Raw genomic sequence first — 13364 nt, forward strand, 5'->3', positions numbered from 1 at the left:
AAATAGATCTTGTTTCAAAAGAAGATCCTCAGTTCACTTCTATTTGCTTCTTACTATCTCATCGGATTTAAATGAAACGTTATGCACATTGTTTACATCGAATGTGTCGGTTCTCATACGGACGGCGTGTGCGGCACTTTTCTTCTACTTTTTCTTCTCAACACATATTTAATGAGGCAGCGTGGAGCCAATGTTTAGTTCATGATGCTTGGAGCCTCTCATTGCGGTGATAACCACGTGAGCTCTGGAAGTGCACATTTACATCGGTGCCAACATTACCATTGCTGATAGCAACTGTGTGCTTTTTTCTAAATTCCTCATTGTATTGCGAAATAGTCATTAGAATGTGTATAGCTTCATTTCATTATGAAACCTCTACTCAATTACTCATTGGATCTACTGTCTTCTAGAAGAAGAACTCTTCTCGAGCATTTTTTTTTCTGCGCTACCCCTACATATATCTGTATTCTGTTAAATAACACCATCAAATATCCGCAATCTTACCATTTTGTCCTCTCTTTGATCAAAATAGATAAAAGTGAATATGGTGAAATACTGAAGAATCTCTCTTAGGTTTAGGTGTTAGGTTAAATAATCCAATGTCATATTCGGATCGCTGTCTTTGTCAGTGTTCCAATATTCGTTGTTTTCATGCTGGTTTCCTATTCTGCTTTAGATACTTTTCGGTTAGAAATATTCTAAATAATGAACTATAGTAGGATAAACAAATATATTTGCTCTACTTTTTGCTAGTAATTCGCTAGTGTCCGTTTCTTTTCTAGTTAATGAAGAAAAGGAAATAGTAGTTAGGATGTGGGTAATCAATAGTTGCAGCTGCCAAGTTGAGTCCATGAGTTGAGAGGAAGTTGGGGTTTTTTTTTTAATTCACATATTTTCTAAATTTGAATTTCACTTCTATATTTGCGCAATGAATTGTGTTGAAAATGAAAATGTTCATCTCAGTGGCTGCCTTATATTTATCAGCTTTTTTGCGCTCATCTTCATTTTTCCACCAGAGAACAACCATCTGTGAGCCTTATTTGGGTCACTCTGTAGTCTGTATCTGGCCGTGTTATCTGGTTTTTTTTTCTTTGTGTATATCACATTTCAATATGTGAACAGGCGGAGTTCCAGTGTTCCAGTGAATTATTATATCCAGGATTCGATTATATTCGGAAACTTCATCTTTTTGAGCGTTCTCAAGTATTGCTTGATCGTCATTTGTTGTTGTTTATTTGATTCGATTGCTTTATAAATACCTCTTCTTGTGATGTTCGCTAACGGGTTTTAGGATGAAAATAAAGCCAGTAAAAGTAAAACGCCTAGCGATCATTTTGATGCGAAACATCTTTACAACCGAACGGAGTTTGAACGCATGTTTACAATGGTCTATGAGCACACGTGCTGGATGTGATTCCACTCGCATGTAGCTTTCGTTGTTGTTTTCTTGGCATTTATCACACTACACAGCTATGTGATCATACATTCGTTATGTCCTCATGAAAAGCACGATGAAGTTGGTGACGATGCGGTGATGAAAGAAATAGAACGATGACCGAAGTACAGTTAAGCATGTTGTGCCAACAGAGGTCGTAAAGCGTCACGCCAATAAGTACGTTCAACGCCAACTGTATGTATGCATATATGGGACTTTTAAAAAAAGCGTTAATGGCACAAAAGATGTCAATAATGTTTTCTTATGGGAAACGTCTGCTTTCGGAGCTGGTTGTGCTTCATTAAAGAACATACCAAGCCATTATATCTACGTTACAAATTTAGTCTTCTCTGCACAACTTCAGCATGTTATCCCTTCTTCGTAGGCTGGTTATCACCGGTTCATTCGCTGCTTCTTTCGCGAAAAGCTCGAAATCTTCATTCGAGTACTACCTTCTCTATGTATGAGCATGATCGATCCATCTTCAGGGTATTTGATCGTTTGACCAAAATGATTGGTCGCAAGGTGCCAGCTCTTCAGAGATGTGCTATAAATGTTGCTCGACAGGTACCATTTTACATTTCTTCCTTTTTCATCTGTTTTTTTTTTCTCCCTCCATCTCTCGTTTCAGCGTTTCTGCTCATCACTGTCCCCATGTCGCAGCATTCTAACTCGTAAGTAGCAGTACGTCTTAGTTGTCTAAATGGTCTCAGTAAAAGAAAAGGATTTTTTCCATAGGTCGCTCACTCTCTGCCTCCACTCGAGTTCCAATTGCTCATTTGAGCTTTGTTCCGGTGAGAGCTATTCATGCCAGTGGGATCAGACGTGGGTTTCTTCGGGTTTATTGTTGTTTTATAGAATTGCGAAAAGACAATTTTTAGATTATGCGTCATAGTTGTGAAGTGATCTTTTGTAGTGATTTTTTTTTTATCCTTCATGCCTTTCAAAAATGCATGTTCATGTTTTTCACTTATCTGTCTTATTTCCACCGTGGTTTATTTTTTCCCTTTAAGAAGCACTTTGATTTGCAATTTGACATCCTGATAAGCATTCTTCTGTTCAGTTAGTGATGTCGTCATCGTGGAAGGTCCCGCTTTTGCTGAGTCTATCTCCGAAGGAGATATTCGGTGGATCAAAAGTATATTCTGTTTTTTTTCTTCGCCATGCTCTTTTGCTTCTGATTAGTTTGTTTCATCTTGTTTAGAAGTGGGAGACTTCGTAAATGAAGATGAACTTGTGGCTGAGATTGAAACTGACAAGGTTAGATTTTTCCTCAACTTTAGAGAAGTTTTACAGGAGATGTAATATTATTTGTATCGCTGTTGATCCTTTTTTTTCGAGATTTGTTTATCGAATAGTTCATGTTTGATGTGGAATGCTGCATGAAAATGGGTCTACCGAAGATTCCGTTGGGTAAAATGTCGCTGTGGGGAAGCACTCAGTGGCGCCCTTATTTCTCGAAGTAAATAATCAAATCAATAAGGGCCTTAAGACCTAAGCATTAGTCTTAGAGGATCCATGACATGTAAACTTAAGTTACTATGAGAAAAAAGTAAGTTAGAGCTTCGGGAAATAAGGGCGCCACTGAGTGCCCTCCCCCCGCTCCCAACGACATTTTCCGCGATTTCGTCATCAGTCAGTGGTCTATGGATATATAATACATTTATTTTTTCAATGTACATCTTAGTTGGATCTTTATATCGAATCTAACTTAGCTGAGTCTCATATGTGATCAGTACCTGCTAGTGTGACTACGTTGTAACAGTCAATAAACATAAGCGTTTATACGAACACAAAGAGACTATTAAAATGGATTTTGCTTTTTAATACCTAGCAGCCATAGCAGTATCCATAGGTCTCGATAGGAAAGCAAGACGGATAGGGCTACGACCTCTGTAGACGAGAACTTCGAGTATGCGACATGGAAAATCTAAATGTGCAGGGATGGAAAGAAATCGGTTGTTTAAAGGCAGTACACCTTGAATCTGACGTGGTGAAGGAATCCGCAGGAAAATCTAGAGTTGGGATTCTTGATTTCGGGATCAGGGGTGCTTCCGCTCCTCTCTCTCCGATCGTCGTAAGAAACGGCCTGGAAGACGACTTTTTTCAAAGACGTCTTCAGTAGCAAAATGCTATCCTCCTGCGAGAGGACTTATGAGGTTTCCTCATTAGCTTTTTCAAGCAAAACCATTGACTCAGCTGCTGCTGGTGGGTGTGGGGAGGGACCAGAACGTGTGCATAGAGGACCGTTTTAGCGTACCTCGTAGGAACTAAAGCAGTTCCCACGCCATATTTTTCTTACGAAGATCAGCGATAAATGGGCATAACCACCTCTGATCCTGCAATCTACAACCCCATCTTTAACTTTTACCACGGACTGCCTCACCACCTCAGATTCCTGGTATGCCTTTAATGTTATGGAAACTCTATTAGTGTCATTATCCTTTGTGTAGTTGGATAAATAGATTAGGGAACCAAATGGTTCCTCGCCTACTGCGCTTTATGACCCCATAGAATGTTGAAAATTTTGATAAAATAGTATTTGAAAGCGTTTGAGTGATGTGTACAGAATATACAAATTTTTTATCTTTATTCTTTACAGCTCTTATGAATGAAAAGTTTAAGAAGCCCTTGAACCTGTTTTGTGGAACATTTTTTAATTTATTTTTTTAGACATCTGTTGAAGTTCCTGCGCCACAATCGGGAACTATCGTCGAACTTCTCGTACAAGATGGAGATAAAGTTACAGCAAAGCAAAAGCTGTACAAGTTGCAGCCAGGATCAGCTGGTGCCGCACCTACTAGTGTTTGTTTCTTTAGGAAACAATTTCCTCCGATCAGTCCAAGTTTTTTATATGGCAAACTCGCTATTTTACTCCAGTTTAGGCGCCTCCTAAAGAAGTTCCCAAACCCCAGCCTCCGAAGGAAGCCCCGAAGGTAGAACCTCCAAAGGAAGCGCCAAAACCGGTTGCACCACCTACTCCTGTTGCTGCACCTGCTCCTCCGCCACCGCCCTCCAGCGTACAAGGTTTTTTTCTTGGGCTTTTGTTTGGTGCTCGCTTTTGCTGCATGCTATATGGGTTCGCAATAAATATAACTCCTCCTCATTTCATAGGCTACTATAATCTCTGGTTTGTTTCTCGACCGCTTCAGCAATAATATGATGTAAGTGTGCATGAAAGGTCAGCTTTGATATTTATAGAAAGAAATAAACCCAAATTATAGTCTTTGTAAACTATTATTCCTATTAACACACATATAATTGTGGGTCGCCTTCAGCCTGCATAACAGATAATGAAATTATTGGTAATTAATCACTCAATCACTATCCGTGAAGTACTAAACATTTTTTCTCGAAAAGAAAAAGTTGGCATATTTTTTTCTCTTTCGATTTTATAAGATGTATGTGTGTGTTGTATAAGTAAGAAGCTAAGGCTGCGAAGCGATCCAGTGTTGGAACTAATTTTTTTTTCAACCTCTATTTCAGGGCAAATTCCGAAGACCCCACCACCAGTATCTCGTCCACCACCCAGTCCCATATCCTCTGTTCCAGTTGTTAACATTCCGGTTCAGCGTGTTACAGTTCCACCAGGCACTTCTCCAGATCTGGCAATAACAGGAGCTAGGGAAGAGGTTTGATCTTTGGACCTTTTTATCCTTAAAACTTTCCTAATAGAAAATTCTTAAATTTTGTCCGTATCATAGATTCGCGTAAAAATGAATCGAATGCGGCTGCGTATCGCGAGCCGGCTTAAAGATGCCCAAAACACCTACGCAATGTTGACAACATTCAATGAGGTCGATATGAGGTGAATTTTTGAACGATGTTGATTCATCTTGTCGTACTAGTTGTATTCTTCCATTGTTTTTTGTTTATTTATTTATTTTATGTTATTTTATTTTATTTTTCATTGTTTTATATTATTATTATTATTTTATTACTTTATATTATATTTTACCCAAACTTACCCACAATGCGGATAGAGGATGAGAAAGCGTAAGATTTTGCAAGAACATCTCTTTTAGTTTTGGACCAAGCACAAATATGTATTGCATACAGAGAGTGGGGACATAGGTGCGATAGGGAAGAGCCGGACCTTCTTCAGGTGAATAGGGCCTAGCTCAAGTGAAGGGGCCTTTTCGCCAACCGTCCGAAGGGGTCAGAGCACCGGCTTCGACTATCGCATCTATGAATGGGAAAAGAGAAGACTACCAGGAGACTATCACATCTGTGAGTGGGAAAAAGGAGACTACTTGACCAAATTGGGAGCGCCAAGAAATATCTCTACATTGCATTCGTATCTCAACTTTGAAATGACCGGTAAAATAACGAAAAGCCTTGAACAACTCGCGTGCAAAATTTTTCCAAGCCATTGTGATATGGGAACAGTTGATGTTGTGTTTCATTCGAAAAAAAGTTTTACGACAAAAATCTTTTCATGTTGTTTTACTATGCGCTTAAGCTGAGTTTGAGACATATGGATGTGCGATAATAGTATTGGAGTAGCTTTGATCTGTACGGATTTTTTTTTGTGATTTGTCGTATAGTTCGGGAATCCTATGATTACCGTACATACTTTTCTTCATAATCGATTGAATAATAGAAGAAAAGCAGAACGGGAGCGGGGTCTAATATGCTTTGTTTCATTTTTCTGATCTTACAAATCAGAGACACATCTGGTAATCTACTTTCGAACGATGACCGGAGTTTCAGTAATGTTATCGAAATGCGTGCCAAGTACCAGAAAGATTTCATGAAAAAGCACGGAATCAAGCTTGGTCTCATGTCTCCTTTCGTACGAGCAGCCGCTTATGCTCTTCAGGAAAATCCAGTTGTTAACGCAGGTAGTTCTACGATACCAGTAATAAACATAGCAATATTAGAAAACATTCCTCCTCTTAGTTATCGACGAGAACGAAATCATCTACCGTCACTTTGTTGACATGTCCATTGCTGTTGCAACACCAAAAGGATTGGTTGTACCTGTATTGCGTAACGTTGAAACTATGAATTATGCTCAAATCGAAAAAGAGTTGGCAGCGCTTGGAGAAAAGGTGAGAACCTTTCAGTGTAGCGCATCAAGGATTTTGATGTCTGAACGGTTTATGAAACACAGGCTCGAGACAATAAATTGGCTGTAGAGGACATGGAAGGAGGAACATTCACGATTTCGAACGGAGGAGTTTTCGGATCAGTATTTGGTACACCAATAATCAATCCTCCACAAAGCGCGATTCTAGGAATGCACGGTATCTTCGACAGGCCGGTTGCTGTGAATGGAAAGGTGTGTTTACATTTTGCCATAAATTATTTGATCCTTTTTTTCGCTTTTATTTCAAAATGGAAATCACTAGGTAGTGCAAGACAATATTATAATCTTCCACTACCTAGTGATTCAACAATTTTGCGTTTTTAATAAGTTCTCCATATAGAAATTATGAGTGATAACTGGATTACAGTTGTTGAGGATTTGTCTACTATAGTGATTAATGAGTAATGTACATAAGCGATGAGAAAAGGATGAGCTACAAGGGAAAATGATGCAAAGGAAAACTTTTGTCGAAAACTCTTCTGTAAGACTTGGGAATCTGTTTTAACATTTATTGTGGGTTACAACTTGAATCTGTCAGAAAAACATAAATATGGGGTGGCTTTTATGTTTTCTTCCACTATTTCCCAATATTACAATTCATCGAAATCGTTTTAGGTTGAGATTCGTCCCATCATGCAAGTTGCACTCACATACGACCATCGACTAATTGACGGAAGGGAGGCGGTGACATTCCTGCGCAAAATCAAGAGCGCAGTTGAAGATCCGCGCACGATACTGATGAACATTTGATTTCTATTCATTCGCTGACTTAATAAGTTCTGATAACTCTGACAGACGATAGAGTGAATATTTGTTTGAAGCTTCGATCCCCAACCAGTCGGTTCGAAAAATTAGTCGTTAGAAAGCATAGCTCGATAGATTTAATTCATATTTTAATTTGCGACATATAAAATGAAATCCAATAAGCGGCACAGTATAGTCCGAGTGGAAAGGGTTTTGCAATGATTTTATTGAATTATTGAATGATTTTGAAGCCGTAGGTACCGTGTTTCGTCATTTGTGTCCGTTGCTTGTCGTTGTCGTCCGTTTTTAATTTCGGTGAATAAATTTATCATAATTGTGCTGTACTGTGTTAATCAGTACTCTGCTGGGCCATATAAATTATTTTTAGTATTTCAGATTTTTTCCTTATCATTGCTACGTGTGCTTCTTGCACTGACAACCACATACATGATTCCAAATAACGTTTTCATGTGCTACTGTTCCTCTCCTTCAAATGGATTGAGAGGAAAAAAATTGATGTTCTGATGAAATCATCAAGAAAATCCAGAGATTGCATGAAGTTGCACCACATTTTGTTGTGTTTATCAATGACCTAATGCTTACTTCTAAGGGAGCTTGCCGACATTAAGAATCATTTCTCAATTTGGATTCCAAAAAACAGAAAAACTTGAGGGCACTATTCTCTCTATAATTTTGAAAGAAGTCAAGAGTGAAAAGCTGAGTGTAGATAAGAAAAAACATAAGTTCCGTTTTTTTTTTGTCAGACCTTACGTGTATAGTCGTAGTAGTAGTGTATAGGGTCAGAACGATAAGAGGAACGGTGAAATTGCCATAGGCGGCTTCAGTTGCAGCAGTGCGGGGGAGATAGCGGCTGGAATCGAGGCCGTACCATCGCGAAGCACAGCGAGGAATGATATCAGCAAGACTCTCCCTAGACTCTAGCCGCTACGCTCCACCACTTCAAGCGTAGCCGCCTACGCAACTGCAACTGTGCATCATGTCGTTTTACCCGACTATACACTGTTGCGTTTTGTGCATTCTAGAGAGAATGTTTTTGCAAGTTTTGTAATCAGTTTCAGAGTTATGCGGGCTCTCTAAATTTTGAACACAGGCCAATTTACTTGATTTCACAGTTGATATTGAGTAAACATCAGCAATAAAAAAAAAACTTATCAGAATAAAGCAATTTTGAGGTAGTCCAGATATTTTTTGACGATCTGGGAATTCGTGATTTTAGAGCTTTCCAGGGAAGAGCGGATCCCTCATCTTGTTGTTCCTCATTCCATAGCATCAAGGGACATCATTTTCTGTAGGTTTGATATGTAACTCGTTTTTGATGTTATGTTAAAGTATCTGGTATGTGGTAGGAGGCATTATGGAATCCGACGATAGCGCTGCAAGTTTCTTTGAAGACCCTGTATTTCTGGAAGGTGGTGCAGATGTAAGTCGATCCTTGTTTAGCAGAGTAGTCGCTTTCATGCTTAGTTTGTGAAAGAATGTACATGATTTTCACCTAGGATTCGCAACAAAGCGTCTTGTTCAACATTTTGCACGTTAGCTTCTTAGGAACTCGAAACTCAACCGCTCGACTTCGACGACGAACATGTAGGAATGGCTCAAAGTGGAAGAGAAAGCCCTTTTATTGAACAACTGCCTCCTACGCCACCTCCACAATTAACTCATGTAGTGGAAGCCCAACTACCTGCGCTCCCGACAACACCAAGCAAAATTGCTCAATTCGCGAGCAAGATGGGGATGGTATCAGATCCAGTGAGAATACCACAAATATTCATTCGTTCTTCTTCGGTTTTGTAGTCATTTATAAATCAGAAACGCCAAGAGGTCCACAATCTTAACGATGCCACAAGTGAAGAACAACAACCTTCGACAAGTGTCTTGAAAAGGAGCTCAAAGATCACTCTGAGCCCCTCAAAGACAATTAAAAGAAAGAGGTTAGAGTTTTTTCATTAACTCATTATTGCGGTTGGGTAGAGTTGCTACCTAACCTCTAACGTCATTTCAGGTTGGGGTGTGTCGATGCAGTTAGCACTTTTGTGTTCATGGACTTCGAAACCACAGGAGGGTTTCGTGGAGATATGGATTCCAACAGACGACAAGTGGAAGGGAGACTGCGTGATCCACAAGATTTCAGCAACTCACTCAGTGCAGTGATACTGGAAAGTTCGTTTAAATACCCTGGTGTCTGGTTCCTATTCACATTCAATAGAGATCTATGATTTGTAACGGAATTATTTAAATAACCTCAGCTTATCTAATGGTTTGATGTAGTCGAATTTAGTGCCAAACGAAGTTTGTAACTATTTTTCATTACTTATCAACTATTTTTCAGCTCAACGATCTGAATACCCACGAATCACTGAAATGTCTTTTATTAGTGTTCCTCGTGAAATGTTTATAAGAGGACAAGCGAAGATGAAGGAACTTTGCGATTCGGTAGGTTAAATATAGACCGCTTCAAATGCCTCGTGTTGAAGATATTGAACGATTGCTAATCTGTAATGGACTGATTTTAATTATTAAGTTTGGGTACGAATTTAGTTCATTTCAGGGATATGTTGGGAGTCTTCGTGTGCGAATCGCGGGAAATGTGCATACACGTCAGATAAATCCGGAGCTGGATGAACGACAGTGGAGCGCTTATGAGGCGTCACGCATAGAGGGGAAAAGCTGTGAGGTTTATCACTGATCTCTTGCAAAGTAATCACTTTATTTCTATTAGCTCCTTACATTTATTTATTGCTGAGTACTCCGATTAGCCCATTGTACTCATGAAATGTTGAAATTAAAATGTGAATTTCGATCAAAGCAAGAACAGTTATGCATCAGATTCTAAGCATCGACTTGATTTTACAGGTCTAAATCACTCTAGAGAAGATCTCATCCTTAAACAAACTTTTGCACAAGAATGGCCAGCTGTAAGAGCATTCCTCGATTCATGTCCGAAGCCAGCCTGCCTAGGTAGAAGCTGCAGTTCTTCTTCTTTCCGAGTATTTAAAGCTGATATTTGACGTTTCAGTTGCTCACAATGGCGTATGCTTTGACTATCGCGTGCTTTACGGCGAAATATCGCGTTGTGGATTCATTGAGAAGGATATGGGAGTGCCAGACGGTGTAAGTCATATGCACTATTGTCATCGTAGTTGTTGACATGACAATTAATCCTTAAAGGTTGTTTTCATCGATTCATGGTTGGCTATCAAAGAAATCGAAGAAACACATAGGAACGAGCTTCACCATGCAACCAAACTGGTGGATTGGAAAATGCGTATGATCGATTTGTTCTTTTGCATTTATTTAAAATTCTGCTCTTAATTTTTAAATAAATCACTTGCGTATGTGAGTGAACTGTATTCCTTGTTTTAGCATTTGAACAAAAAGTAATAGAAAGTTATTTATTTTTTTTTATTAAGTGTCGGATCAAGTTTCTCTTAGCCGTGTTCCCGCTTGTGAGGACATTCCTGCTGCGGTTGAAGAAGAGCCAGCATCGACACAAAAAGTGGCAGAAGGTGTGCGTCTTGGATTATTTTTTATACAGTTCGAAACTCTTATTTCTTTTGAAGAAATGAATGCGACTCTAAATCTGGCTCAACAGCTCCCGTGCGATCCACGGACTCCCAACCGGCCACCGCCTCCTCGCACAACTCGCAGCGAGCCAGCTAAGCTGTTAGTTGAATAATTGTAAGGGGAGAGTTTAGAATATGGCTTACAAGTTGCAATCTTCAGTGGTGGTCGCCGTCGCCTGTTCGATGAGGAACTCCAGCAGATTGACCACCCACTTCTTTTTCTGAATGCTGAGGAATGGTCTCCAGCAAAAAGACGTCGTATTCGTCCAGATTTTTTCAAGTGAATTATTTCTTCACAGCGCTAGAGTCCTCAGGAATGACTCGTCAGAAAAAAAATCACTTATAGACGTCTGATTGGTGGTCGCTGGGAATTCAATCGGACCGTCGCACAAATGAACACTAGAAACAAATTGACAACTATTTATGAGACGGTTAGTTCTTTCCTAATTGACTATTTAAGTTACGAAAATACGCGTGATTGGGTCTACAGGACAGTTCGAGTAAAAATGTGAAGGTTGTGCTCCTGCACAGAAGAGTTTTTCTGCTAAATGCCCGTGTCCAAAAGTGTTCCACAACAAAAGCTTCTCACAAGGGAAACTTTTCGCCTCTATCACTTAAACGAGCCAACTTCATAACGGTGTTGTGGTTTGTAAACGCCAATAACTATCCAAAATCGGCGCTCTTCGTAATTCAAAATTTCAAGCTATGATTGGTTTTTTGGTTTTTTTTTTTGGATATGGTTTTTTTTTAGATTGAATCGTTTATTCATATCAATAATATCCAATGGTAGTAGTGCATTGAGGAATTAACACGACTTCGAGAGAATTTTTGTCTATTAGAAATCCATCATCTCAGTATTAGATGCGCTTTCTTTAAAATTGGAATCCTCTCCTCGAAAATCCTCGAAAAATTACAATCCAAAATCAGCTTCCAGCTTTTCAACAGTTTTCATTGTTAAGGTTCTTAAAGATGAATACAACGCACACTATGCTCAAGACGATACTGAAGCTTTGTTGCAGGTAAAATGTTCTTTTGAAAGTGATTAGTTCTAAGTGGATTGTTTCGCGTTCAGGTATGCCTCGCTTACGGTAAGGAATTTTTGGATTACGCCGACAACAGAGCTGCGGATTTTCCTTTTTAAACAGCTTTTGACTAACCTCTAACCTCACTGACTGACTTTTCGATATACTGGTCCGTAGGATATTCAATCATAACTGAAAAAAGTCATTAATCTGAAACAAATTAACTGTACTATATTTAACATGAAGTGACGCTAACTGGATCTAACATTTTCGTAACTCTCTTCTCTTTGTGGTTATATCGTCTAGTGTTCCTAGAAGATCGTCATTTCCTACTCATTTCTCGCATATTTCTATACATTGACAAACTTTGTTTTCGGATGCACGATCTTCTTTTTTGCTTTTTTTTCACTTTAGGTGGCATTTGTAGAAGAATTAAGCAGTCCTAATGTTAAGATCACAAATATTCACACATCCAAATGCATCACCTTGAGATAGTTCTTCTTATTCCACGAGAACAACTTCGCTTTTTAATCATTTCACTTATAACTTGAAGAATTGGTCTTCGCTAGCGTGCTGATCTACTTTTTTTTCTCTTTCCTTTTGTCGAATCACTTTGATATATTTACACTACTTCTCTTTCTTATTCAGATTCATGAAGAACAAATTGGGTTAAAAAAGCATTAATATTCTGTGTTGTATATCCTTCTTTGATGACAGATTTGATGAACTTAATATAAAGATTCATAAGTGTTATTTGCACTGTTACTTTTTTTTTGTCTTAAACAGCTGTTTCTTCAATATGGAGCTAATGAAGTTAGGTTGAGAGTTTTTTTTTAAGAATAAAATCCGACATACTCAAAAATAGATAACTGTACGTAGATTTACAGATGAGTAAAACAGTCGTGAAGAGAACCGTTATACTTGGTGGTGTTCATGTAAAACCTATCGTTTGAAAAGAAACCTCGGGTTATGTAGGTTAACAGAACTCGTTCTTATTCTTTTGCGTTTTGTAATGCATTATACTGCATTCACATCTAATAAATGATCACAAATTTCACAAAAAAAACCTCGTTGAATCAATCAATACTTGTTCTAATTTCGTGAAGATGTTCGTTTGCTGCTTACCATTACTGTGTACATACGCTGTTGTGTTTACACACGTTTTACAACAAGCTTTGCTTCTTGGCGGAAACGATTAAGATCCTTTGAAGTAGAGTTTGATGCAACGAAAAGAGCAAAATTACACTCTCCTAGGAAATTCGATAGTATGTTGTGTTCGTGAACTACGGATCTCAAACCAAAAAAAAAAAACGAAATTCCCGTTCAGAAACTACAGACGATAGGGTCGGATATTTTCTTTCCCTGCGATGTTTCCAAAAATGAAATCATTTCATCTGAACCTAAAATTAACCAACCCGTACAATTAAATACATGAGCAGAGGAACTATAGTAGGGTCAAAACGACATGAAGCACGGTGCAATTGCGT

The 13364-nt window shown here is 38.7% G+C and overlaps 2 protein-coding genes across 3 annotated transcripts; both read left to right on the forward strand.

The window, feature by feature from the left end:
- Nucleotides 1-1894: 1894 nt before the first annotated feature.
- RB195_013053 (uncharacterized protein) lies at nt 1895-7277 on the forward strand (the record flags this gene model as incomplete). Of its 2 annotated transcripts, none has more annotated exons than XM_064202701.1 (13): nt 1895-2002; nt 2067-2109; nt 2174-2260; nt 2499-2573; nt 2640-2695; nt 4109-4240; nt 4321-4462; nt 4922-5067; nt 5140-5243; nt 6149-6279; nt 6338-6489; nt 6552-6719; nt 7143-7277. In XM_064202701.1, the coding sequence occupies 13 exons, from the start codon at nt 1895-1897 to the stop codon at nt 7275-7277; spliced, it is 1479 nt and encodes a 492-aa protein (XP_064058582.1). The 2 variants fall into 2 exon arrangements, with proteins under 2 accessions (XP_064058582.1, XP_064058583.1); XM_064202702.1 differs by having other exon boundaries at nt 1946-2002.
- A 1369-nt stretch (nt 7278-8646) lies between these two features.
- RB195_013054 (uncharacterized protein) lies at nt 8647-11996 on the forward strand (the record flags this gene model as incomplete). The annotated part of the gene is made up of 15 exons (XM_013436735.2): nt 8647-8712; nt 8838-9041; nt 9102-9223; nt 9295-9452; nt 9622-9725; nt 9841-9961; nt 10146-10250; nt 10309-10403; nt 10461-10557; nt 10703-10798; nt 10853-10955; nt 11016-11135; nt 11202-11286; nt 11815-11874; nt 11928-11996. The coding sequence occupies 15 exons, from the start codon at nt 8647-8649 to the stop codon at nt 11994-11996; spliced, it is 1605 nt and encodes a 534-aa protein (XP_013292189.2).
- Between the last annotated feature and the right edge of the window lie 1368 nt (nt 11997-13364).

This window comes from Necator americanus, chromosome V (assembly GCF_031761385.1).
Source record: "Necator americanus strain Aroian chromosome V, whole genome shotgun sequence".
NCBI classification, from domain to species: domain Eukaryota; kingdom Metazoa; phylum Nematoda; class Chromadorea; order Rhabditida; family Ancylostomatidae; genus Necator; species Necator americanus.